The 27,661-nt window shown below is 41.2% G+C and overlaps 1 protein-coding gene across 1 annotated transcript in view; it reads right to left on the bottom strand.

Annotated features, from left to right (window-relative positions):
• The window catches only part of FGD3 (FYVE, RhoGEF and PH domain containing 3), a 186,819-nt gene that overhangs the window by 18,683 nt on the left and 140,475 nt on the right, over window positions 1–27,661 (bottom strand). Inside the window, exons 10-15 of the mRNA XM_018567127.1 lie at window positions 24,728–24,874; window positions 15,087–15,179; window positions 14,313–14,392; window positions 11,173–11,203; window positions 8,608–8,709; window positions 6,560–6,622 (exon numbers count right to left, since the gene is read on the bottom strand). Coding sequence (XP_018422629.1) covers window positions 6,560–6,622; window positions 8,608–8,709; window positions 11,173–11,203; window positions 14,313–14,392; window positions 15,087–15,179; window positions 24,728–24,874 — 516 coding nt within the window. The remainder of the gene's footprint in view (window positions 1–6,559; window positions 6,623–8,607; window positions 8,710–11,172; window positions 11,204–14,312; window positions 14,393–15,086; window positions 15,180–24,727; window positions 24,875–27,661) is intronic.

The following is a 27,661-nucleotide window of genomic DNA, read 5'->3' as shown; positions in this document are numbered from 1 at the left end:
CACACAGATGAATTCAATATCTCTTTGATATGTTTATTGAAAATTGTCACGCCATGTCATTAGAAGCTGAAGCATTTCGCCACTATGTGGCTCTGATGAAGGGTCCCTGCGAGGTCCCGAAAAGCTAGATTCATTGTATCATTTTTCATTAAACATATCATAGAGATATTGAATTCATCTGTGTGTGTGCCGGTGACCTGTTGAGACTATTCTGAACTTTCTTTCCACACTTCCAAATATCTATACTGTAATCTGCCTGACAGGCAACTTCTTCTGGGATTACATATTATTAATTTCCCATAATTGCCTATCCAGCATTATCATGCATCATTGTCAGCATACAAAGCATGATGACGGGGGATCTGTGTGGTACTCTAACCTGAAAAGAGAGCATTTTTTCCCCAAGATTCACATATTCACAATATTTTACTGTAAATTTGTAAATCAAGATTCACAATATTTTACTCTAAATTTTATTATATTCCAGTTCTACACTAGATACAATGGATAGAACAAGCCAAGCATGCATGGTTATGACAAAAACAGCATCCAAATGATCAGAGGACAGTTCGGCTATGCATATCAAACTGTTCTCTTAAAGTGATCCTATGCTTTAGCCACTTAGGGGAAAACAAGAGGTACACTTTGATGCACTTATAGAGCTTTTCCAATGCCACTCGCACCAGCAGCGGGTGCTGGCCAGACTCCAGGAGTCATCACCTCTCAACTAATAGCGAACAACAAAATGTAAGGCCGCAAAACGCTTCCGCCACAAATTTAAAGGCAAAGGTCCTAGGGTGACAATGCTGCTCCTACCTTTTTACAGTACAGTGAGCGAGAGTTGTCACCCTAGGACGGGAAGTGTGTTACTGGATGGATCACCAGATGAAAAAGAAAAGAAAAAAAGAATGCAGCTAAAGGACCAGTAAACTGCAATTTATTAAATGGTTGTTCCTGTGTTAAGATACACTTTAACACCTTCCTGCTAGAGTAATACATTGTGAACACATCGATCACATGATCAGGAAGCCTGCCTCCACGCTATATTGTCCAGAAATCCTCACAGGGGTATCTACAAGGAAACACAGCACTCTTATATCTGTTGAAGATCGGTGGGTAATCTTTAATTCATGAATAGGCATACAGCATGTCTCAGATAAAATCTCTAGCACATTTTATGCATACCTATGGTTAATCATAGGTCACATGTCCAAGCTGTAGGGCTGGGGTGAGCAACTTTGGCCCTTCAGCTGTGCTTTAACTACAAATCCCAGCATACCTGTAACCATCAGTCTTGCAATGCTTCATGGGACCTGCAGTTTTTAAAACAGCTAAAGGGCCGGAGTCACCCATCCCTGCTGCAGGGGCTTGTTTAAAGTTAAACCAAGGGTTGTTAGGATCAATCTTTTGACACATTAGCCCTAAGGTTCATTAATTTCACTTATTATATGTAGAGCACAAATTTGGCAATATATTTAAACACTGTACCGTATGAAACATCTGCCATTGTTACTCTTACCATACAAGAACAAAATGATGAAATCTGATTGGTTGCAGCACTATATCTGTTGCTGCCACTGCTCAATATTTTAGAATGGTCTTTCATTTTTCCCAGAAACGAGAACTTCTGGGAAAAGTGGCGGTTGTGGGGCCGTTGTCATAAAACGCGCTGCAAGGCGTCTATCATTTTCTATACTTTTATGGCATTTTCAATTTAGATGGAGCCGCCAGCTGTGTACTTTCAGCTTATTACAATGTATCAATTCTTTCTGGCTTAATACCAGTCACTTTAATGTGTAATGAGTCATGGGCCACAAAATGGAGACGTGACATGTAATCCGTCTGAATGAGATTGATGCCTACCCGCGAACAATGTTCGAGCGCAATGGCTACAATTTAAAAGACTCGGAAACATTTTGTAATAATAAAAACCTCCAAAATATCACCAAGGACCTTTTATAGACAGAGAACGGAGCTTTCCATATCCTTGAGAGCTGGAAGGAGTAAAAAGCAAATCATAATTGGATAAAAACACGGCCATCATCGTTTCAATTATTCATTATTCTCAACGTTCCAGCATCTAAGTGACAATTACCACTGACAAACCGGCTTCTATAAAGCATGTGATGTGTAATTAAATAGATTATTGTATTAGACGGGGAAGGAAAGCGTTTGTTAACAGTGGCTATTGAACTGCAGCTTCCGCGTTGGACCATCACTCACAGGACAAAGCAATGGGGCCCCATCTGATAACCCTGGGCCCACATGTGGCTCATCTTCCTAGGGACTAATATATTCTATGCAGCTCCTGCACAGTTGGTTTGACAGCTTTCATCAAAACTAGCCCAACAACTTTGGCGCCACAAAACACTCAAAAGTAATTTTAAACCGAAAGTAAAGCTAAAATAATAATTTTTTAAATGCCCCCCGACTGCTTTGCACAGCAGATTAGCACAATATGGCAGGCATGCCTGCCAAACCGACCCCCTCCAGCACCGCGCTCCCCCATTTCAGTGCTTTCAACTTCAGCTTCTTCCAGGTTTCGAGTCTTTGGCTGTTTGATTGGTTCTGTCCTGATGACATAACTCCCGAGCATGCGCATCCAAGGTCTGGCCACAATAAATTGCCTGGAGCTTAAAGTACTTATATGCTATAAGTATTTGAGGTTGAATAAAGACACAGGTCCACCAAGTTCAACCTATTGCATGTATGTATGTGATTGTGCATGTGTATGTGTATGTGTATGTGTATGTGTATACAAGTCCCTGTGTGATCTTCTGGTTTAAGAGTACCTGTACCCCTGTATGTTATGGTCTCTGAGGAAGGTGTCTAAATGCTTTTTGAATGATTCAATACTCAGCTAATACCACTGCTTGTGGCAGCGAGTTCCAGATTTTAATAGCTCTAACTGAAAAGAAGCCCCTACATCCCTTATGGTTAAATCTTTTCTCCACCAATTTTAGGTGGTGGCCTCTAGTCCTTGTTATGGAGTTTACAGTAAAAAGTTTATTGCCGATGTTGCCATACTTGATTTTCCTGTGCTTACTCTGCAATTTTATAAGGACGCGGTCTCTAACTAAAAAGAAGACATGCAGGAGACAACCTGTATGGTACCTATGCTTCCCTCTAAGCATGTACACTGTGAAGCAGTTAGCATTCTTTCAGATTCTTAGCTTGTACAGATCTGATGCTGCCTTTACTTTGTCTGGTGCATCTGCAAAATTTAGAAGGGGGTGGCAAAGTACTCAGAGAAGAGAAAGGGGCACAGTGTAGGTCAAGCTGATTGATAGTGAGTAATAGCTAGGGTGACAGCTCCTTCTCCTAGACTACACTGCTTACCGCTTCTCATCACTGGACAGGATGTAAAGGGGCATGCAGACTTTAAAGTAAGGGTGGGCAACTCCGGCTCTCCAGCTGTGCTTTGACTACGAATCCCAACATGCCTCTGGGAGCCATGCCTGTAACAGTAAGTCTTCCAATGCCTCATGGGACTTGTAGTACCACAACAACTGGAGGGCAGGAGTTGCCCACCCTTGCTGTGCAGCATACAACAGGCAACTGCTTTAGGTAAAGACATGGGCTGCCTATTGCAGCGGTTTATCAAATCTACGTGCATCAGGCCCAGTATTAATTGGAACATCATTTTTTCAGCATTAATTAGTACAGAGTTCCTCAACAGTCATTGCTGATTGCTGGTGATTATGTTCTGAAGGTTACAACAATCACTTGAGACAGAGGAGTTATTATTAAAATGACATGCACCATCAATTAGGCCTGCGATGCCTGCAATCACAATTCATTTACAAGTGGCAAACACGATATCTGGGTACCAAGGCCGGAGGTAAGCAGTGGTTAGGATTTCTCTAGCTGCCCATCACTGCCATCTAGTGGTCACATTGATTTACACACGTCTCCTAAATCTGTCTCATCAAATAATCATTGTAGAACAGGAAACAAATCCCCTAATCTCTGCTAGAGCCACAACACACTGCTCTGAATTATTTGTAATTGCGTGCAGCTCTCAGCCTGTATTAAATGATTTCACGGCAATCCTCTCAGACAAAGGAGACGGACACGGAATCCCGGATTCTGGAATGCATTTTGTTACGCACATTTGACCATCTATGGCATACAACTAAATGTAATATGCATAATCTATATCGTAACCATGTTAAAAATTGCATTTTAGAGTGACAGCTAAATCACAATTCAAATCCAAGAGCAATGATCCCCAATCCCAGACCTGTATAACGGAACCAGACCGCCCTAGGCATGAATAAATCATAACTCTTCTTTGTCCTGGCTACGAAAAAAACAACGGAAAACAGAATTCAGTATGTTCACGCCTCGCTCTCTCAGATTGTCCCCTATTAAAAGGGACAAACGGACAAACGCTGAAGGTATACCCCGTTCCCAATTCCACCTTTTCTCCATACTCTTTTGACCCTAGCTTAACTCTATCTTTTCCTTATTACTTACCGCATATGGTGCTCTGAGGAACCTTACCTTAAGTCTCAACACTTTATACTTCACCCCAACATCTATATCAACCACTAACAACCAACACTTACCTTAAAGCCTATCTCCAGGCAAACCAAAAAAATGATCTTTACAATGGGGCTGCAAGGATTGAGTGCTCCTTTATGCCTAGGGGAGCGGAGTAAATCACTTACCAAATCCCTGCTTTCTCAGGGGTCAGTGCTCCTTCATTGCAGCTGGTGAAATGCCCATCAGCATCCTCCCATCTAATGCAGGGCTATGTAACCTGCATTAGAGTGTATCACATCAAAATTGCTTAGCCTGCAAGAGCAAAGGGAAGAAGAGGCTGCAGGAACCGGTCTAGCAGCCAGGAGGGAGCCATCGTGAGCTAGGCAAAAACAAGCACTCAAGCCTTGAGGTGTGGGGGTAGCCCCAGTGGGAGGGTAGTTTTTTGGTGTGCCCGGAGATGGGGTTTAAACAATCCCATGACACTGTTGAAGGAGATAAGCATATTACATGCCTTTTTTCCCCTATTCCTATATTTCTTACTTCATATGCTAAAGTCATTGATATGCACTTTACTCAAAATGTACCTTGGACAACAATATGTAATGCACAAAACTAATGTTCTTTATTGTCTTTAATTAAGATATATCCAGATTCTAAGTTTAAAAGCTGTACCTTTGTAAAATGTTTGAAGATTTAAAACCATTGAAAATAAAAACTGAAAACAAGAATTTTCTATAGGAGGCAGAATATTGTCTGCAAGCTACCCTCTATTATACAGTACACCAGTTAAGACAATGTAGACAAAGAGCAGATGTAGCTGCCTAAGCACCAGAAAAACTTGTGACTCCTTTAAGCATCCCCATTTCCCCTCCAACAGTTAGTTATGCTGCTTCTGGGTCATAACTGTGTCTTTCAAACATAACTCCTCTATAACCTAACCTCCTAATGCAGTCCTCCTAACATAAAAACAGGATAGAAATTTAGCTTACACAGGCTTAAAGTAAACCTGCCATGAAATGAAAACTGCTTTCAGGCGATCCCTTAAGACTCATCTCTTCAGGGAAGCCTATCCCACCTCAACCTAACCACTGAACTATCACTTTCTCAACAATTCATCCCCACACAGCTACCTCCTCATGTATCACTTGCCCCTCCTTTTTAGATTGTAAGCTCTCACGGGCAGGGCCCTCCTTACCGTCTTGTATTGTATTGCAATTGTAATGTCTTCCTTATATAGTAAAGCGCTGCGCAAACTATTGGCGCTATATACATCCCGTATAATAATAATAATAAATGTATAGTTGGGCCATCATTGCCAACTTCCCTCTGAAAATGCCAGTGGCCAGGCTGTTATCCTTACCCACAGGCTCCAATGTTTTATGATTTTTTTTTTAAAAGAACACAGTTTAGAAGTTAAATGTATTTTTGATGTGGAAGATTCAGTACTGAAGAACAGGGCAGGGAAGGACCGGCCTGGGGGGTTGGTGAATATTTGCCCCCTGGGCTAGTACTAATAACATATGTTGGGCTAGTGACCCTGAGTGGAGATGCTTCACCATTCAGACAATTATCAAAATGGGATTTACAGTCAGTGACAGCAGCCGGGCATTACATACACTGATTTCCTTTGCGGCTCTGGGATACCATGTGACCGAGTGTCAAGGGCTGCAAAGGAAGCTGATGCTGGACCAGAAATCTGTCCCTACCAAGGGCCATGTGGCTGAGTTTGTTTTGCAGGTCAAACTTTTCCAGTCCTCCCCTGAAAGAGGATCAGTATGACAGCAAGGCATCTAGCAATTTCAGTAGCGGCAATGGCAGTATTCATATTTCTTTCAGGGCAGGTCTCCTTTAAAGGACCACTACCATAATATTCATGCTGGTATGTTGTTAATATAAGTTATAATAAAGTAGTATTCAGTATATAATATTTATAATTGCTTCTCCAGTATTTACATGCAGACCGAGCTGACCAGCAAAAGTCACCGGGGTTTGGAAGAACTATAACATTGCCAAGGGTACCTACAACGGTCACCTTTTTATGCATATTGTGCACATATTGTGAAACACTTACTCCTCCCGGTGAATTGCAGCCATCTGATCCGGGTGCAGATTCATATGACACAGGGGTCGCGATCTGAAATGGAAACAACAGGTGAGAGTTTATATTAGGTGGTACCGCATCTGCTAAATCTCACAATTTATGGTACCCTGACCAATTAGACAAAGTAAACCTAATGTATCCCTTTGTAAATTCAATGATCTTCCTTGCCGATTAGATTGTACAGATTTATTCATATATGCGTAATTAAATCCATTAAAAAATCTGGGTAGTTAGCTTTGAGTCTCATATTGACTCTTGAAGTGATTTTCAGTTATAGCTCCCACTCAGCTGTCCTAATTACTCCCCATAACAAAACGCTATCATAAAAACTATAACTGACCAAGAACTGCAATTTCAGTTTCACCAGTTGAGTTGAAGTTGAATTTGAGTTAAAAATTTCCTATTCCAAAAAAACTGAGGTAAGCAATGGCAACATACTTCTGCATCAATAGTTACACTATATCTTTTAACTGTTTAACTGTTAAACACCCAGTATTCCAGGGTTGTAGCGCTCCTTCTTTCGTTGTTTCACAATGGCAACATACATGTTTCTTCAATGGCAGGTCTCTCCTTTAAAAGGACCACTACCACGAAAAAGATAATATTCTGATGACTGTACTATGTTAACACAGGTAGTAAATTGTCATAGTCATACGCACGGGGTGTGCCCAGGGTGCCTGGGCACACCCTAATCACACCCGTTTGCACAGGACAGAGACTATTCCAAAGTGGAGCCGGCCCGAGCACAGCGTTGCAGCTCTCACCCCTTTTCCGCGTTCTTGTGGGGAGCCAGGCTTCTGTTTTACCAGGCCTCCCCGTAGGATGTACCAGGCTTGCAGCATCTGCCAATCAGCAAGGTAGTGGGCTTATGACGTGATGGGCATATGACGTGATCCCACCCCCTCCTGAAAAGGTACAGCTGCCACATATGTGAAGGAGGAAATAGCATGGGGGAGAGGGAAAGGGGGAGAGGCAGGGGAGCATGGGTAAAATGAGAAGGGGAGTCTGAGGGAAGAAGAGGTGGAGGGAGCGTGGGGGAAATGAGAGGGGAGGCTGGGGGAGAGGGAAAGGGGGAGATGCAGGGGAGCATGGGGAAAATGAGAGGAGTCTGAGGGAAGAGGTGGAGGGAGCGTGGGGGAAATGAGAGGGGAGGCTGGGGGAGAGGGAAAGAGAGCGTGGGGAAGAGGGAGAGCTTGAAAAAGAGGAACAGAGCATGAGGACAGGGAGAAAACATGGGAAGATGGAGAGAGTGTTAGGAAAATGGGAGCGAGAGCATAAGGAATTGAGAGAGAGACGGCATGGTGGAGAGGAAGAGAGAGCATGGTGTATACATGTACATATGTTTGCATAGAAGAGTTTGCATGTACATATACAGTATAAATTATACACTAACTATAACTGAATAGGCCCCCTTGCCGTCAACCCCCCCTAACTTAGGTGGCCATGGTTCACACCCGAATACATGTGAATAGTATTCAGTATATGAATGATATCTTTAATTTAAATACAAAAGGGGCTCCAAACCATCTAAAGGAGAAATTAGTTAAGCTGTGGATATCCCCTTTAAGGTGTATGAGTAATTTTGCGATTTACCAATTGGATGTTTATATTCAAGAGCAAGTGGAACTAAGCACATAAGGAACCATTTAAAGATGAAGAGATAAGAAGAAAACATGAGACTCTTGGGCTAAATGACTGAAAGTTGCTGAAAAACAATGAATTTGAATGCACCTAGTAACCAATTATTTCCCATTTATGTTGCTAGAGCAAAAAAATGAAAGGCAGAACTTGGTTGCCTAATAGAGATAACAAGGAGCACTCTTCATTCAGACACTTTGGGTTATGCTGATCCCTATGTCTGGTGTCTCTAGAATGGTGGTACCAGAAACATCTCAGCTCTCTATTGCTAAAATGCTACTACCTTTTTGCTACTCCTTAAACGGTCTGTAAAATAATTAATTGCAGCTGGCTCCCCTAATTATAACCATGATTTGCATATATTATTTTGTGATAATCACCGGCGAGTCTGGACAATGGTCTTCTTCACGGGAGAAGGAGCTGTTAAACGCTCGAAATGTTTCACTGTTCTGTTTGTGCTTTTCGATAGTTGCTTGGATGACCTGAAAAAATAAAGATCATATATTCAAATGATTTATTTATAAAACGGTCATTTATCTGCTAATGCTGGAATCACTGAACTCCCATATAAGCTTTAACAGGTCACTATCATTCCAAAAGTGGTTTCCAATCTTTTTAAACATGAAGCTTTAACTAAAATTCATCCCGCTATAAGGAAATTTGTTCAGGAACATCCTGTTATGAGGTGACAACTGGCACCTTGTGAGACCAGTTAGGGAGCACCTACCACGTGGTTCAGGGGGGTCCAGCTTCAAACCACATCCACAAAGAGCACTACAGCTTGAGGTATTCAAGACTGTATAAGCCAGAAGGAGATCTACACTGAGTGGCCAGATTATTATGACCACCCCATCAGTACTTCGTTGGGCCACGAGATGACTCCACGAGATGACTTCGTTGGGCCGCCTCGTGACTCCACGAGATGCTGAAAGGTGATGCGAGGAATCTGACACTGCACTGTTGCCCTTCTGTTGTCTTGTACCAGTCTTGCCACTCTCCGTTCTGCCCTAACATTGACTAGTCGCTGACGGCCACAATTCGCACGTCAGACCCAGATTTTTGGCTAACAGTCCAGTCTTTAAACACTTTAACAATGAGCCCCTTTTGAACATTTAACGATTTCTGCTGTTTTGCTGATACTCTTTTCAAAAAAATCACTTCTACTGTCGTGATGAACAACCTGCTTCCCTATTTATAATGGTCTGGCCCTCTAGCAACTTCAGCGCAAAATTATAGCTAATTATAGCTAATTTGCCTACAAACGTCAGGTGGTCATAATAAACTGGCCACTCAGTGTATATACTGTATGTGGGGTGGTGAGCTCTAATATTTAATGCAATGAATGGAAAATAATAGTGCATGACGTGGCCGATGGGGGACCCCCTAACCTTTTCCCAAACTGCCCTCCATTGATGGGAAACTGTTGCCACAAGGTTTGGAAGAACTTAATTGTCGAAAATATCTTTGTACCCTTTGCTGGAAAGGCTTAAACTTAATAATTTGAAGGGGTAATTACATATTTTGAAACATATAGTTGGTGTTGCGGCTAGGTGCCCACAAACTTTTGGACACATTTTATAGTCGAGCACAAAAAAAATCACGTTGACAAAACATAATTGCTTTGCATATTTTTGGTGACTCCATCAGCAAGTGAAAATAAATACAGAAACTCAACAAATGACCAAATAAACTGATATTGTGAACAAGGCATGCAATTAAATCATGTAAGCTGTACAGCATATTTTAGTTACTGCTAACACATTTGCTCTCGGGTTTATATATCTTAGAGACATTTTAAATACACACGAGGATAATGCTTAGGCTTTGCATTACACAAAAAATAATGTGACAGGACAGTGTAGTCATATCTCTCATTACTATAACGACAAGCAAGACAGATCTCATTAATGCAGCTGTCAAAGCCATCTTGCCGTGAATGCACTGATTGTGGAGAATGCAGTTGCTCCTGTGGGATGGGATGAAGCTGTGTTTACCACAATGTGACTACAGAGCAAGAGCAGAAATTGATACACAAACAGAAAATGTGTGAACAATGGTTCCGTCATCTACCCTAAACCCTTAACTAATGTTCTATGCATGTGTATGATCTCATGTGAAGGTGGCTTTTGCCCATACACTGGGAGATCATTTGTGACCCTCTTCTACATGCTTTTCTTTAGTGTGATCCCCTCCTTGAAAGTTCTCAGTGCCACAAATAACTATTCACCACCTATGTACATTACCAGTGAGAACACTTCTGTTTGATCCCTTTGCCCAGGTAGCTCCACAATGCAAGACTGGCCTGGTCCAACAACCATTTTACTGCAGGCTATCCAAGACCGCAGTGGTTCTTTTTCTTTCTGGCCAAGTCTGAAGGTGCTTTATTGTGGGTAGAATCAAAGACATTCCAGGAAATGTCTAAACCTGCTACACAATGCATATGTGGCAGTCTGAATTGTGAGGCTGTAATAGTTTAACCATGATCTCTGCTTTTTTTACCATATGACTTGTAAATTGGCTGTAGACCAAATGATCAATATCTATGAAGGAGACGTTAGTAACGAATAATTCGCTACTTTAACGAGGTTCTATGGCTATTACTCAAGTTTACTTCATTTGAGAAGGAGGTGTCCAGTGGTTTATAGACGTTTCATTCAGTTTTAACATTCGATTTTAGAATGAATGGAGTTTCCTGAACGAAAAGCACAACAATCACTGTTGGAATTAAATCAGTGGGGGAAAAAATCTACATCCAGCTCCTTTTATTTTTTTCATCCCTACAGTAAAAATTATCACCGATTTTACCCCATTAACTGTTAGAGAATCATTCGGAAAATGCAAATTAAATTGTAACCGTGTATACGCAGCTTCACTCTCTACACTAATGAAGAATTTCTAGTCTAGCATTGTGATGGCATACCAACAATTAACAATGGTGTATTTACCTGGATCCATTCTCTTTTCTCCTCTTCAGTCCTAAAAAGAGAAACGCAAACAAAAGTTATTTACCTTGATGTCCTCAAATACAATGCAAGATAAAGAAACCGATATGTGATGAATCACGGAATGCATTAAAAAAAACAACAACAACTGCTTAACACAGCAATATATTAACCTCCCTGGCGGTATTCCCGAGTGTAGCTCGGGGTTACTTTTCCATACCATAAGCGGTAACCCCGAGCTACACTCGGGAAAGCTGCATAGCATTTACTTACCTTGTCCCTCGAGCCGCGCTGTGTTCTGCGGCCGATGCCGGCTTCCGTCTTCCGCCGCTTGCGAGCGTACGCGTCGCAGGGGGGCGGAACCGGCGGGATATTTTAAAAAAGAAATTTAAAAAAACGAAAAAAACGACAAAGACGAAAAACATTCGGAAAAAAAATAGACCGAAAAATGACATGAAAAAAATTAAAAATCATACTGCCAGGGAGGTTAAGTGAGAACAGTTTCAATTGTATTTCCACTTTCATAACCAAATTGGGGTAACACCTATTTTATATTTGTTACAGGTTTCCATTTACATTGCATAAGCGAAAAAATATTTTAAAAAATGCTTTTTGCAGTTTAAATTGCTTTTTTTTGCCTAGGGTTTCTTGGCTTCTCAAGGGTTAAAATGTCCACTTGCTTCTTCTTTGTAATGTTGGGAGGAGCTGTGAGGGGTTTGTGGATTATATTCTGTAAAGTAGATTTGAACAATGCTTGTCCTAACAAAGGGTTAAAGGATTACAACCCTGGCTTCTCCATTATATGTTAATGAAGTTAAGAAAAACACAATCCTCAAATTTCAGTCCTAAGTCTTTCTATAAGGACAGATCACTGTGAAAGTGCTCAGATATATATTAACCTCCCTGGCGGTATTCCCGAGTGTAGCTCGGGGTTACTTTTCCATACCATAAGCGGTAACCCCGAGCTACACTCGGGAAAGCTGCATAGCATTTACTTACCTTGTCCCTCGAGCCGCGCTGTGTTCTGCGGCCGATGCCGGCTTCCGTCTTCCGCCGCTTGCGAGCGTACGCGTCGCAGGGGGGCGGAACCGGCGGGATATTTTAAAAAAGAAATTTAAAAAAACGAAAAAAACGACAAAGACGAAAAACATTCGGAAAAAAAATAGACCGAAAAATGACATGAAAAAAATTAAAAATCATACTGCCAGGGAGGTTAAGTGAGAACAGTTTCAATTGTATTTCCACTTTCATAACCAAATTGGGGTAACACCTATTTTATATTTGTTACAGGTTTCCATTTACATTGCATAAGCGAAAAAATATTTTAAAAAATGCTTTTTGCAGTTTAAATTGCTTTTTTTTGCCTAGGGTTTCTTGGCTTCTCAAGGGTTAAAATGTCCACTTGCTTCTTCTTTGTAATGTTGGGAGGAGCTGTGAGGGGTTTGTGGATTATATTCTGTAAAGTAGATTTGAACAATGCTTGTCCTAACAAAGGGTTAAAGGATTACAACCCTGGCTTCTCCATTATATGTTAATGAAGTTAAGAAAAACACAATCCTCAAATTTCAGTCCTAAGTCTTTCTATAAGGACAGATCACTGTGAAAGTGCTCAGAAAATCCTGAATTCCACCATCTTGCCTGCTGCAACAAAACATTCTTTTTCAGTATGCAGTCTGAACGGAAAAAGATATAAACATATAGAGGGGTATTCTCAAATTTGACTGCAAAAGTGGAAATACACTCACTATTTTGTTACAGCAGATGTACAATTATCAGAGCTTTATGCTGACATAATATATTGTGCCAGCACAATTGCTGATGCAAATATCAAATCACTTTCCAGAGGTACTTGGCTGCTTAGTAGGCACATGTAACAAAGTTTTCCTTTATGGACAGAATGTCGCAGTTCAATTTCCATCATCATAAGCTCTCTGAACTGGGATAAACTTCAAATGTGTCCTTTAATAGTGCTAGTGGAAGCAATTTTTACATGTTATCCATGCTTCTCTTGCTGAAGTGTAATGCTCCTATTTCATATAGAGGTTTCAAGGTGATCCCTGGTTTTGTGGTTGTATCTGTATGTCATTTAGTGCAATCAGCATTCTTTTTGAACAGCTGCTGTGGGAAAATCAGTGGCAGGATTTCCCAACTGAAGAACGCATTGTTTTCCAGACATTTGAGCTGGAATAGTTTTATTTTTGTGACATATGTCCAAAAGAGGGATATTGTGTATTCCTAGATTCCTAGCACAGAAAAAAATGTATAAACAGTGGCAGTGGGGGGGATGGGGGAGTTGACTGCCTACAAATGCGCCAGTTTCTATTTGCCTGTTTAATTAATGTTTCCTGTGACAAATTCAGAGCCCATTCACTCTAGGGCGGTAGTGGATCAGCGCGTTGACCACGCTGATCCAAAAAATGAGGTTTTGGGAGTTTTTAATTGCGTTTCCATTGAAACCTGTACAGAAATCACACTGATCAGCGCGGCAAAAATAGTCGGATCGCACGGACCCGCGCTCGCATGAATGGTCCTCATAGCAATGTATGGGATCGTTCATGTCGGCCGATCCGTGCGGCCGAACCATCCCTGTGTGAAAGGGGCCTAAATAAAAGTGGTGCACATCAATTTGTTGCATGGTGGTGGCGTCTCAGATCCAGCGCACTAACTCCAGCGTGTGCCAAAATTTTGACGCAAATCTCAGGCATTCTTCAACTGGAATTATCCTACATTTTCTCCTTCTCTCAATCCTGCAATGTTGCACCTCACTACCCGACCAAACACATGCTCCTCTCCTCTCCGCAATGCCGATTGTCGCTGTCGCCCCTCCTCACTACAATATTTACACTACTCTGGTAATGGTGTATATTTTAGAACGTCTTTCCAATTAGAACATTGGCACATGTTTTTTTATTAGTGTAGCGCACGCAAATTATACTATTAAAGAAACGGTCGCATAGCACTTTTAACGTTGTTTGGCCCAGCTGGTGCAATACCACTTAAAACTCGTCTTAAAATGTTGTCAATTTTGTGCAGGGAAAACGTGCCAATATTTACACCACAAAACTGGCGTATTTCCTTTTGTTAATTACCCAGATTATATGTAGCGTTCATTAACAGATGTCTTATAAAAAAAGCAGAAATACCTGGCCTGCAGTTCCAGGGACCGCTTCTTCCCCGTTATCAGAAAAGTATGAGATGAGTTTGGTTTTACAATTTCCTGGACCTGGAAAACATCGAAGAAACAGTTCTATTGTTCTCGCCATTAGTAGGACATTAGCAACAGCTGCTTTCTTGTTCCTTCCCTACCGTACAATATAAATATAGGCAGAAGGTAACAAATGTATGAAAGGTGAAAGGGTTACTGATATAACTGTATACAATTATCCCTCCTTTATAAAATGATCCCTCCCTTTTAGATTGTAAGCCCTCACGGGCAGGGCCCTCCTTACCACCTTGTCTTGAATGGTATTGTGATTGTAATGTCTTCCTAAAGAGCTGCGGAAACTGTTGGCGCTATATAAATCCTGTATAATAATAATTGTATTCTGATATCCAGTATACATGGCTGACAGAATACTGAACAATGACTGCAACTAATTGGCTGCAGTCACTGTCTGGCTGACAATTTTCCACCCAGCATCTTTAAAAAAGGTCAACTGAAAAATGAACTTATGTTGAGCCAGATGCTGCGGGCAGCGCCACCCATGAATTTAATTTCAGCCGATTCAGCAGGAAACAGGAAAAATTCAATATATGGCCAGCTTAAGTCACACGCAAAGATGTGAATGCTTTGTCTATGTTGACAGAACTTGGGCTCTTTAGGCTAAACAGGGTTGTTACAGTACAGCTACCAGGTAAAGGTATCTAAAAAAAAAAAAAAAGAATGGACAGGGATATACGGTTTCTTTCACACTCACCTGAATCCCAGCAATGTCAATCTTTTCCCGTACACTGAACTTCTGTCCCAACAACCTGAGTTTTGGAACGCAGTATAGCATCATGCTGTTAAACTGGAACAGAACAAGAAAAACAGATTCATGGATGAGTTCATGGTCTAATTCTAAAGCCCTTAAACCATGCTCTGGCAGCTCTGGAAGTGTTGGGTATTCCAATGTGCTGACCTAGTCATCATTCTAAGTAGGAAACAAAGCAACTAGAAAAAGATGACGTACAACAGGGGGGTAAAATGAGACACAATCACATAACAAATGTCATATGATAAAAGAAATATAAAAAGGTTGAGAAAAAAAAAGTAATGCAGCGGCGACCAGCCAACACCTCGGGATCTAAGACATATGAAAAGGAGCACTGAAATAATCCCAAAAATAGTTACAGTTGAATTGAAGGGTCATTAGAGAGCATTCTAGTGAGTGGTGTACCATGAGGTTAAAGTGAAGCCCTTCATAAGCTTTTGTTTAGTTAAAGTGGATAAGGTGTCAAAAAGTCACCCAAACATTAAAAAAATGTCTGTGTTTGTGATGTCTTGCTAAGTGTAGTTTCTATACACTCCAATTGAAAAACAAACATCAGTTTAGGCAAGAAAAGAGATAAGGATGGTGGGTCAGGATATATCATTTGAGGTGAAATTTTTGTTTACCCACCAGCGATACAATAGACAACAGCTCCTTGGAGCCCACAGTGCCTTTAGCACTGTGGAAATCCAAGATAACAAAGATCACCCATGATGGGAAGAGGGGCAAATAATTCACCAAGTGACATTGCACATAAGTTGTAACTTGCTTCTAGAAGAGTTCTATTTTAGGACAAGCCCAAAAGGCATGGTATTAGTTTGCCGTGTCATGGCCACATCTGAGACACACAGAGGATTGACTGAGATCCATAAGACAGGATATTTGTGAAGAAATATAAGCTCTTATGCCTTCACTCACTCTATCCACAACTAAAAAAAATGTTCCAATGGAAGACAATGTTTCTGGGAGGGAGATGTGTTCCACCTTTGAGTCATTTAAATGTATTTTTGAACAACAGTAGAAAGGGCTTGCAGAGATATCTTACACAAAGCTCACTCCCTGCTGGCTGCAAGTGGTAAATGTAAAATATTCATAAGCAGTACATTTCATATTTGACTGATTAGAATGAAATTTTAATAAAATCAGTAGGAAACATCTTAAAATATTAAAAGCATACATTCTATTGAAGTATGAAATATTGGCAACATATGCAATTCCCCTTTCTGAAAGTATGATAAAAATATAATAGTTTTCATAAGATCATTGTTACTTATGCACAGTAGTACTAAAAATAAGGTTTTAAAGATTTAAAAGATAAAAAGCAGAAGCAGGCATAGGTGGCCTGCCACACCTGTTACTTGGTTTAAATGATCTTCTGATCATGGAATATAAAGAACCACTGCTTAAAGTTGAATTGCATCTAACAAAAGAGAAATACAGGTGCTACATTGCTGGTCTACTGAAATTGTAACTTGCCTGACTACTATGGTGACCAGTAGCTTTAATACCCGAAGTCACTGACTTTGGAGAAAGCATGGAGACCAGAAATAATCCTGGTCTGTGACTCAAAAGGGTTGATTTACTAAAGACAAATGGTCTCTCTCTCTCTCTCTCCCCATTATCCTGCTGAAAGAGGCCACTGTCATCAGAAAACACTGTTTCCATGAAGGGGTATACTTGGTCAGAAATAATGTTTAGGTAGGTGGTGCATGCCAAAGTAACATCCACATGAATGGCAGGACCCAAGGTTTCCCAGCAGAACATTGCCCAAAGCCATCGTCTAGCCATTACAACTTGGCCCTTGTCAAAGTTCCTCAAATCCTTACGCTAGCCTATTTTTTTTTTGCTTCCAACACATCAACTTCAGGAACAAAATGTTCACTTGCTGCTTAATACATCCCACCCACTTTCATGGGCCATTGTAACAAGATAAACAATGTTATTCACTTCACCTGTCAGTGGACATAATGTTATGGCTGATCTATTTATATACACACACACACACCATTGCAAGCATTTTGTTACATCTGTTTGATAGGTGCAAAAGAAATAGCTGTTTTTATTGTCAAAATGTCACAGCTGTCCTGTTTCCTCTGCACACTTCCTGTGTTATCCCATAAAGAATAATTAGCTCTTCTAGTTCTTATCATAGACTACTAAATGGTTAATCTCTATGTAGAAGAGAACAGAATGAGTGCATCAACCCACAATAGGGCTTAGGAGCTGAGTACATTTCTGGCAGATTACCCTATTCACACCAGGGCGACAGCGTTTCAGCACCTTTTTCGCAAATTTCAGAGCATTTTAGAGGCATTTTCTGTTCATATGCAAGAGCATTTTTAGGCGTATTTTCAGCTTGTTTTCAGTAGTCCAATGAAAAGCAGTCTCCGCTGCAAAAGTGCGCTAAAAAGGCGCAAAACCGCTGATCAGCACGTTTCAATTGAAGTCTTATCGAGCAAAACAACCTGATAAGCGCCATAAAAGAAGCTCAATGACTATTTTAAACAACGGGCATGTTTTTACACGCGATTCAGTGTGTTTGCATGAACGCCCCCCATAGGAATACATGGGATTTTGATTTGTATGCATTTCAGCACAGAAAAAAAAAACACGCTACGCCCTGGTGTGAACGGGCTGAACATGCAGTTTTCCGTATCCTAAAATGTGAGTAAATGTATGGCAGAGATCTACTGCATGTTTTACTTTTATTATATTTTTACTGAACAACAAGGAAAGTTTGTTGTTGTTAGTCTGAGTTTATCTGTTCACATATACTGTAAAAGGAGCAGTAAGGCACAACCATTGTGTACAGTAAAGAAAGGCTAACGAGCTGCCCCTATGCACAAATTTCTGAAAATGCATTGGAAAATTATTTTAAAATAAAATACATTAATAAGAGTATTCAGATAAAGCAGATTGCTTTCACAAGTATTTCTAAAAAAGACAAAAAAGCAACCCACTAAAGTTTTCTTCAAATTCCTGCAAGATTATAGAAAGAAATGCTCTTTTTACATTGAATACCTGCCCCCAACATTTCTGCTCAGCACCATCTGTTTCATTTTATTATATCTTTCTGTACCCATCTCTTTTGCTTCAATCTTTTAGATGGTTTCACTGAACTTTAGCAGGAATAAATGGCAGCCATTATACAAGCTAAAGAAAGCTCAAAGGGGCTATAACACAGAATTAGTTTTCCAACCCAATTCTCAAAGCTCTAAATTATTTTAAAACCTCAGATGGTTCCTTAGCACTAAGAGTATTGAAACTACATCCAGGAAGAAACAGAAGGATTTATAAAGGCAATTTTGCTCAGTATATCCGATTAACTAAATGCTGTACGCTAAAGAATTGGAACTGGATCACTGACTTCTAAATGGCAGCCAGGGATGTTCCTTACTGACATAACTAGCAGGCAGGGATGTTCCCCGTCGACCTATAACTAGCAGCCAGGGATGTTCCTCGCTCACCTATAACTAGCGCCCAGGGATGTTCCTCACTGACCTATAACTAGCAGCCAGGGATGTGCTTACTAAGGGCCCGTTCACACCGGATGGCGGCCCATTGAAGTGAATGGCACCGTAGCCACGCCCTCCGGCCACAATGCGATCGGCCGCAAGGGATCGGCGGTCACATTATATGCCTGCGGTCCGGTCCGAACAAAATATTGCTTGCAGCATTTTGATCAGATCGGACCGGACCGCAGGTATGTGCCTTGCCATCCCGTGCGGCCGATCGCATTGCGGCCAGAGGGCATGGCTACGGTGCCATTCACTTCAATAGCCCGCCACGACCCCTCCTGCCCCACAAAAAAGTGAGCCGGCTGCAATGCAATGCATTGCATTCTGGCCAGAATCAGGCTTGAATGCACTGCATCTGGTGTGCAGGGCCCTTAAAGGATCAGTTGCACTAAAAATTATATTTAGTTTTTTGGTAGATGTTGGAGAGATAAACCCTGAGATAATGTCTTATATCTTTTAAGGACTATATTGGTGAAATCGCTGATCTTGAGTTTTTGGGCCTGCATGTCTGCTGCTGCCATTATGACGGGGGTCCCTGATGTATTTATTTATCTCTTTTTTTTATTTTTTGGAATTTGTGGCTCAAGGGATGACTTTCAATAGATTGCAGGCAGGTAGCTGCTCTGCTACGCACGAAACCTTGATCCAGAATCCGCACTCTGTTCCGTAGGTGAGCGGTGCCAAGGTTGGGTGGGGCGGGGGTTGTTGGGGGCCATCTATCCAAGGCCAAACTGGGCTCTGTGGCACTGTCGTCTTTAGGGGGTATTCCGACTTAGAGGCGTTCAGTCATAATCCCACAAATGGTAGCTTAGCCCCATCGGCTCCTCAGCCAAGCACATGCACCAAATGTCTCTCATACTGAGCAGGATTACAATTGTGACAACGCATCATCAGTAGGGTAAGACTAACAGACGTGTTTATTCATATAAAATTAAAAGAGAATGCAGCAGTTGGAGATGGAACACACAATGGTGGATGCACCCAAAAATATCAGGTAGATAAGAACAGAGTTAGTAATTATGGCAGGGAGATCTCCCGGCTGGAATATCAAAGACATATTAGAAGTCAGGAGCTGACTTAGCTCATCAGGCTCCTACAACTAAAATATAACATATGTGAGGGCTGGTCTTTTAAAGAGTCATTCCAGAAAGAAAAAAAAAAGTTTATTCCTTCATTTAGTATAGATGTGGAGCCATGCAAATAATTCCTTTATACCACTATGGCTAACTGCGTATCCAGAGCAGCTCGCTGGTAGAAAAGATTCAGCTTACAATATAGAAAAAACTGCTACAAGCACAGTTGGGATTAACACATGAAATATAAATGTTGTGCAGTACTGAACTCTAGGCAGTAGACCTACCAGAAGGCATGAAAATTAAAGAGAGAAGCTGATTGGTTGCCATGCACAGCTGCTCCAGATTTTGTCTGCTGCAGCCTTGCTAAATTTCCATCAATGGCTGTTCACGCTTCTGGATCCTTTAGTGGATTTGTTATTTTGAGTCAGGCAATGTACTTGAAACATTATAGAGAGCAGTGGTGGTCAATTTACTTGATATATGGGGCAGTGTAGCCTCTGACATCACCAAAGTGCCACACATAATATTCAGTGAATATAATGCTACAGAAAACTATCAGACTGCATGCAAAAAAAAGGAGATGGTCAAAGACTGTGAACATGCTGAAGGAGTTGTTGTAGACTGGGGACATGGCTATTGTAGCTATTAAAACTGCTATTAAAACTGCTTGAGAAAAGTATTGGAGGTGGGATTTGTGCTGGCAGTGGTGATAGGTACATACAGGTGAAACTCGAATAATTAGAATATCGTGCAAAAGTAATTGCAGCAAGTGCTGCAAAAGGGGCCCAAACCAAGTACTGAGTACATATGCATGCTTGTACTTTTCAGAGGTCTGATATTGTTCTATGTACAATCCTTGTTTTATTGATTGCATGTAATAATCTACTTTTTTGAGGTTGTGGACTTGGGGTTTTCATGAGCTGTAAGCCATAATCATCACAATTATGACAAATCACGGCTTGAATTATCTTGCTTTGCATGTAAGTCTATCTCATATATTAGTTTCACCTTTAAGTTGCATTAGTGAAATAAATGAACTTTGCACGATATTATAATTATTCGAGTTTCACCTGTACCTTTTGTTTTAAGAAGGCGCCTTGTACTTGCATTTTAATATTAATTATAAGTTGATTAATTAAAGATATTTTCTTTTGGCTCTCACCAAGAGAGTCCCTGAGGTCCCATTCCGACCTGTCCATTCTTTTGCAATGTGTTAATTTTAAATGGGCTTCCAAAGCGCAACAGACAAAAAAATGTACGTACAGCCTTTTCCTGGTGCTGTGCACCACTATTTTCTAATTATTGCTCCCACAGTTGATTTGTTCACACCAAGCTTACATTATAAGAAGAATAAACTTTTAGATCAGATCGGTGTCTGAGTACAGCATATTTTTATCCTTGGATCACAGACAGTAATGTTTCATCTTACTGTGTGCCATCAGAAAGTGGCTGGTAGCTCGCTTAGCTCAGGCAATGCTCCACGCAAACTATATTAGTTAGTATGATGTAATAGACATCTCTAATCACACTGTCTGGTTTTACAATGGTACGTTTTATCACTTAAAACATTAATTATTTTACCACTGCGCAGCTACTTAAATAACTGGGCTCTGATATCATTCTCAGAGATGATTGTTCGTTAGCCAGACCAGGGAACCAGTCTAGACTCATCAGACAGAGACCTGAGCTGCCCCCTGGAAAATGATGATAAAATATTCCAATTAACACATGTAAACAGGATCCCGGCTCTATTATACTTGTCTGGATTATTTTTAGCCAGTCTACCCTGTGTATTTTATACGCCATCTCCCTCATGTATCCACTGGCCAGGGGATTTAGATCTGTGTCTTTCAGCTACAAAACCCTTATGTGTTCTTAATCTGAAATCTGAAGTTGGGAATCTGAAGTCTTTTTAGGGATAAGCTACACAGGCAATTTTAATCTCTTGCTATCGAAGATTGAAGCTGTAGTCTTAATAGGCTAGAGCTTTAGATTGTTATTTCCTCTGTAGGGCTACTAAAACTGCTAGCAATAAGTAGCTATTCATCAAAAAACAGAAAAAAACAAACTGTTCCCTGTGGCATAAAGTACAAAGGTCATATTTTCAGTAAAATTTAGACTTTTTTGGGGACATTGGCGCCCAAAATGCAGACGTGCTGCCGATCACATGACATAACTTGCCGGTTCTAGGTCAATGGACTCAGGGCTGGAGAGAACCCTTGTGTTTTGCAGCTGGGAGGTTTCAGAGCTCAAATCAGGAGCATTGCTTGAAATATACTAGCTGTCTATGGTCACCTTAGATCTAAAATAGACGCATCTGACAGATAATGTGCCCATGTACACTAAGTGGCCAGATTATTATGACCACCCCATCAGTACTTCGTTGGGCCACCTTTTGCCTTCAATACTCGGGCGATTCTTCTTGGCATTGACTCCACGAGATGTTGAAAGGTGATGCGAGGAATCTGACACCATGCCTGATGAATAGCACTGTCCAGTTCTGTGAGATTTGATGGTTGTGGAACCAGCTGCCTGATGGCTCTTTCAACTTCATCCCACAAATGCTCAATTGGATTGAGATCTGGTGATTGTGGGGGCCACCTAAGCAAGGTAAATTCTCCCTCATGTTCTTGAAACCACTCCTGCACAATATGAGCACCGTGGCATGGCGCATTGTCTTGTTGGAAGAAGCCATCTCCATTGGGATACGCCATCAACATGATAGGATGAACTTGATCAGCAACGATACTTTGGTATGTTGTGCTATTCAGACCTTGTTCCACACGAATTAAAGCGCCCAAATCATGCCAGGAAAGCATGCCCCAAACCATAACACTGCCCCCACCAGTTTGAAGGGTTGTACTCATGCATGTGGGGTGCATGCTTTCATGCTGTTCCCACCAAATTCTCACTCTGCCATCTGCATGATGCAACTGAAAACGTGATTCATCGGACCACATTACTTTTTTTCTAATGCTCGACTGTCCAATCCTTGTGTTCCTGTGCGAATTGGAGACGTTTTATCTTGTTAACTGCAGACAGTTAACAAGATCTGTAATCTGCACAGTAATCTGGCCACTCAGTGTATATTGATTGTTGGCACTCTGAGCCATTGAGCGAGTATCAGCAAAACAGCAGAATTCGTTAAATGTTCAAGAGCAGCTGTTGTTAAAGTGTTTTAAAAATGGACTGTCAGCCGAAAATCTGGTCTGAACGTGCGAATTGTGGCCGTCAGCAACTAGTCAATGTTAGGGCAGAACGGAGAGTGGCAAGACTAGTACAAGAAAACAGAAGGGCAACGGTTTCCTAATTTAATATTTGCATTTGCATCCCTTTTTTTCAAGCAGTGGTAAGGCCCTAACATCATACATGTAAAAATCATAGTGCTGTGCTTTACAAATGTGTGCTTTATTCATTTGCCTTTCAGGAATCCAAAGTAAGCAGAGTGCAATTTGTTCCAAAGGGTGAAAAAATAAAAAAGCCAGAAGGAAAAGAGCCAAGTCATTTGATCTGTCAAATCATGTGACCGGCCCCTTCCAATCAGATTTTTTTCTGCAGCTGTAAGCAGAGAGAACACAATGAGATACTGCTGGCTCCACACTGCGTCCTGCAGATGTAGGACATGGTGACAAACGGCCGTGTCCAGCGATACTCATTCTCTGCTATACACAGACCCCTTAGTGTAATGTTTTGACAGAACCTTTGCTTGTGTCATCATGTAGAAAAGGCAATAAATGATCATGACATGATATATTCCAGAGAAGGAAATTACATGATTTGTCATTTAACAAGATTACAGGGAAAAGAGGGCCAGTAATAAAAAAGCCACCCTGCATAACCTCACAGGATGTCTGTTAGGTTGCTATTAAACTTTTTAATTGTAAAGATCATATTATAGCTATAACAATTACTTGGGAATTAAATAAAAAGAACAAAGCTCTAAGCCACAATATATTATCTTACATCTGCAGTTTGATAATGATGGTACTGATGGTGGGTAATCCAGGTTCTCTTCAATGAAGGTCATGTGACCAAAATTGTACACATTGGTGACGTTATCTCTGTTAAGAAGAGGATGGTAGTTCCAGTTGGCTTATTTGTGTATCACTCGGCTGTAGATCCTCAAATCATCCCTGAATTTATGCTGACACTAGTGGGAACAAAAGTAGCCATCCTCCTGCAAGTGCTGCAAGCGATCGCACTGCAGGCGGGGGGCGCGGTTGTGGCGCCATTGAATTTAATGCACTGCCTCAGTCCTCCCGCCCCTGAACACAGGGAGCCGGCCAGAACGCGATACAGCTCGTTCCAGAGGCTGACCGCTCGAAGGGAGGACAGTGTCCTTAGGCATTCAGAGATGATTTGCGGATCTACAACTGAGTGATACACAAATAAGATACATGTTTGTTAATAGGGTACTTGAAACATTTTTAAGATTTAACTCCTGAGTTTAGTGTCACTATAATAATCTCCTGCAGACCCTGTAATTTTGTTGGCTTGTTAGGCTATTTTACATGAAGCAATGACTATTCTGTGTCCAGTTCCCATATGCATTGGCTCAGTATGAATCCAATGTTATTTGAAAGCAGGACTATACACATGCACGTAGGTCTCCGATTGCGTCATGTATGACTGCAACACCACGTCCACACTGACACGTTAGCATTTATACAGCCATACTTCATCAGAAGCTTAAAAAATTATATTGTAAAAAACTGGCTGTAGTGTTCTTGTTTTCCTGGGTAACAGTGAGTGTCCCTTTAACACAGCACAGCTTTAGAGATAATCCTCTTAGTGTTAGATTTGCAGAATCTAGGTTTTATGATAATACCCTCTTGACCACCCACAGTATGATCCTGCCTACAACAAGCACTGTACCCAGCAATTGTCTAACCATAATCATCTCCCGTATGTGCTCCAGATGACTTCCCATGACTGTAGTAAAAAAAAAGGATATAATGACAGGCTTGATGAAAAAGATCATACAATCATTTACCAGGTACAGGTAGCGGTCCTGAGCAGTCCCGTTCTTTGCCGATAGTTTCTGGATGTGTCCCTCCTTGATGAGTTCATTGGCGGGGTTCACAATGTCTTCTTCTCCTCCCAGCCGTTCATACACCTCCAGCAGTTTATGCATCTTTTCCTATTAAAAACATATGGAAATGGTTAGGAGAACTAAATAATGTATCACTAAAACAAATATGCAAATAGGTAGAACACAATTCCAAGGTGCATGTGGCCAGCAGGTCATTTAAATAGCTACACGCAATTTCAAGGGCAGTACTGCTTAAAGCGGCAACTCAGAACATTTTATATTATACTCAAGGTTATCACTATACAGTACTTGGATTCATTTTTTTGTCTTTCCTAGTCATCTAAGTTCTGATGAAGCGTGAATTGATCACAGTGTCAAAAACAGCACCAACTAAATTGTTGCCACTAATTCAACAGCGTGGACAGTTTACAAAATGATAAAGAGATACATTTCTGTGCTTTCCACAAGTAAAATTATGGCCTCTGCAAAGCATACGTATTCCACGGGGCCCAGCAGCTCAAGGGCTTAGGAAAAGCAATAGCATCATTTCAGACATTTATGTATATGTGCATACTGTGCATACACACACAATATATTGTGATGTTTGGGGAAGTTAGCACAAATGGTGAGCGCTCAAAGACCAGTCTCGAAGCCAGTTTAACATAAAACAGGAGAGTCTTTTATTGCTTTCAGAACAGAAACATAGCTTCTGCAATAATAACACAAGGTCTGCTTGTAGTTCAGCAAACAGAACGCATCACATAATCTCACCAACTCCAGGTTGTCACACATACTCAATGTGTGTCCCAATCCCTTGACGTTAGGGTTTTCCCTAACGGAGCCACAGTCCACCTCTCGTGTGACTCTTAAACACATGCCTCGTGTGTCACTGGCTCTCTAAGTCTCCTTACAGATGGCAATAACTTAGGGATGAGCTGATTGGAGTAGATGTTTTTAGGAGTAGGTGGGAATGGCTGCCCTGAAGAGGTAAGTTTTCAGGGATCAGCTAAAAGGCAGACAGATTAGGTGATAGCCGGATAGGTTTTGGTTGGGAGCTCCATAGGATGGGAGAGCCTCTGAAAAAGTCAAGAGGCGGACATGGGAGCAGTTGACAAGGGAGCTAGGAGAGCAAGAGGTCCTTGGGAGGAGTGGAGAGAACAGTTTGGGTAATATCTTGAGATGAGGTTGGAGATGTAGCTGGGGGTCGAATTGTGGATGGCTTTGTATGATTTATGATTTTTGTGAGTATTTTGGATTTTTTTGTCTGGCAGCAGCATTCATGATAGACTGAAGGTGGATAGCCTTTGAAGTGGTAGGCCAATGAGGAGGGAGTCAGGGGCGTCACCAGGCCAGATGTAATCTGGTGTGGCCTTCTGGTATGCCCCCGGCGCACAAGTCGTTGCGTATACACGTGACGCGGACTTTACTGCAGACAGTCATCTTAGTATCAGACGCCGGCAAAGACAGGAGGGGACGTTCTTCCGGCGGGATAAGGTATGCCATTGGTTTCGCTCTTCTCTCATGCAGCTGTCGGTCCATGATTAAAAGACACCACTGGAGGAAGTAGTTGAGGCAAAAGATGATGAGAGAATGAATTAATAGCTTTGTGGTGTCATTTGTTAAGAAGGGTAATATGCTTTCGATAAAATAAGATTAGGTTTTAGGAATTTTTATAGCTGTGCATGTCTTCTCTGGGGAGATTCACCCTCTACATTTATCTTGGTGACCATTGTCTCCAGTACAGAAAGCGATGGAAATCCAAAACACGAGGAGGTGACGGGAAATCTTCCAATGGGGACATTTGTTCCAGAGACAACTGTCTCAAAGGTGATTTTGTCTGGCTTTGGGCAGATTTCATTTCACTCTCTGTTGTGATTCTAGAACATAAAGTGAAGGGAAAATCCGTCCGACAGGACACAGCAAAAAATAGAGTATAAAAACCTGTCAGGGGTCTTAACTACTCCCTACCAAAAGTCCAAAACTTAAAAAAAAAAAAAGGAAGAGGTTTTTAAATACACTTTTACAAATGATAATGCTTCAACTAACTGGGATTTCTGCAAAACATTTTAAACAAGCCATGTGTAATTGCTAATATATGTCTGGCATTTTTAATCACATCCGGTGTCAATGGAAATGTGAAGTCTCAGTAGTGTGTTTGATTTGGAGTTTAATAGCCAAGGCATGCTATAATGATTTGGCTATGGACCCCATTAGTAATACTTATGCCCCTAACACCATCATGCTATGACAAAATATAAAGTATTTATCTGCCCAGAGTATGCAAGTGAAATGATTCCTCATCACCATCCTCCCCTTCGATAATGAGAATGCTGTTAACAGCTGCAAGTCTCACTTCAAAAACAAGGCGATGATTCAGTTATAAAGAATATTTATATGCTGGCTATCTCTCTGGAACACGACTCTTTCTAAAGTTGGAAAGCAAACAGTGTTTTTCATTTGTTGCAACCCAATTACTGGAGAGGCTGCTGTGTTCCAGCTGAGAGTCTGACCTCTCCTGTCTACAGAGGTACTTATACATGTGAGACATTTTCATGTAGGTTCTATGGCTTCGGAAAATATCAATGGAACTGTGATGTGCCTTTAAGTGACAGTCAGAAAAGGTCATTAGCACATTTTACAAACGACGTGTTATTATGCCCCGATGGAACGGTCGACTGAGTCATTTTGGGATACAAGATAATTGGCAACCAATTAAAGTGCCCGTCTCTCACATACAAATAAGGTAACTCCTTTTTGGTTCATCTAACTGTTAACCTGCCACTTCTCTATGTATTTTATATATCATTCCTTTTTATAATGTGGAGACATTCCCCATAACAACTAATCAGAGGTGTGACTATAGCAGCTGCTTTGGGACCCGGGGTGGGAGGGGGG

The sequence above is a fragment of the Nanorana parkeri genome, unplaced genomic scaffold (assembly GCF_000935625.1).
Source record: "Nanorana parkeri isolate BGI_ZX_2015 unplaced genomic scaffold, ASM93562v1 scaffold1011, whole genome shotgun sequence".
NCBI classification, from domain to species: Eukaryota; Metazoa; Chordata; class Amphibia; order Anura; family Dicroglossidae; genus Nanorana; species Nanorana parkeri.
The sequence above is the reverse complement of the archived record's forward strand: the minus strand, read 5'-3'. Positions and strand labels throughout refer to the sequence as shown.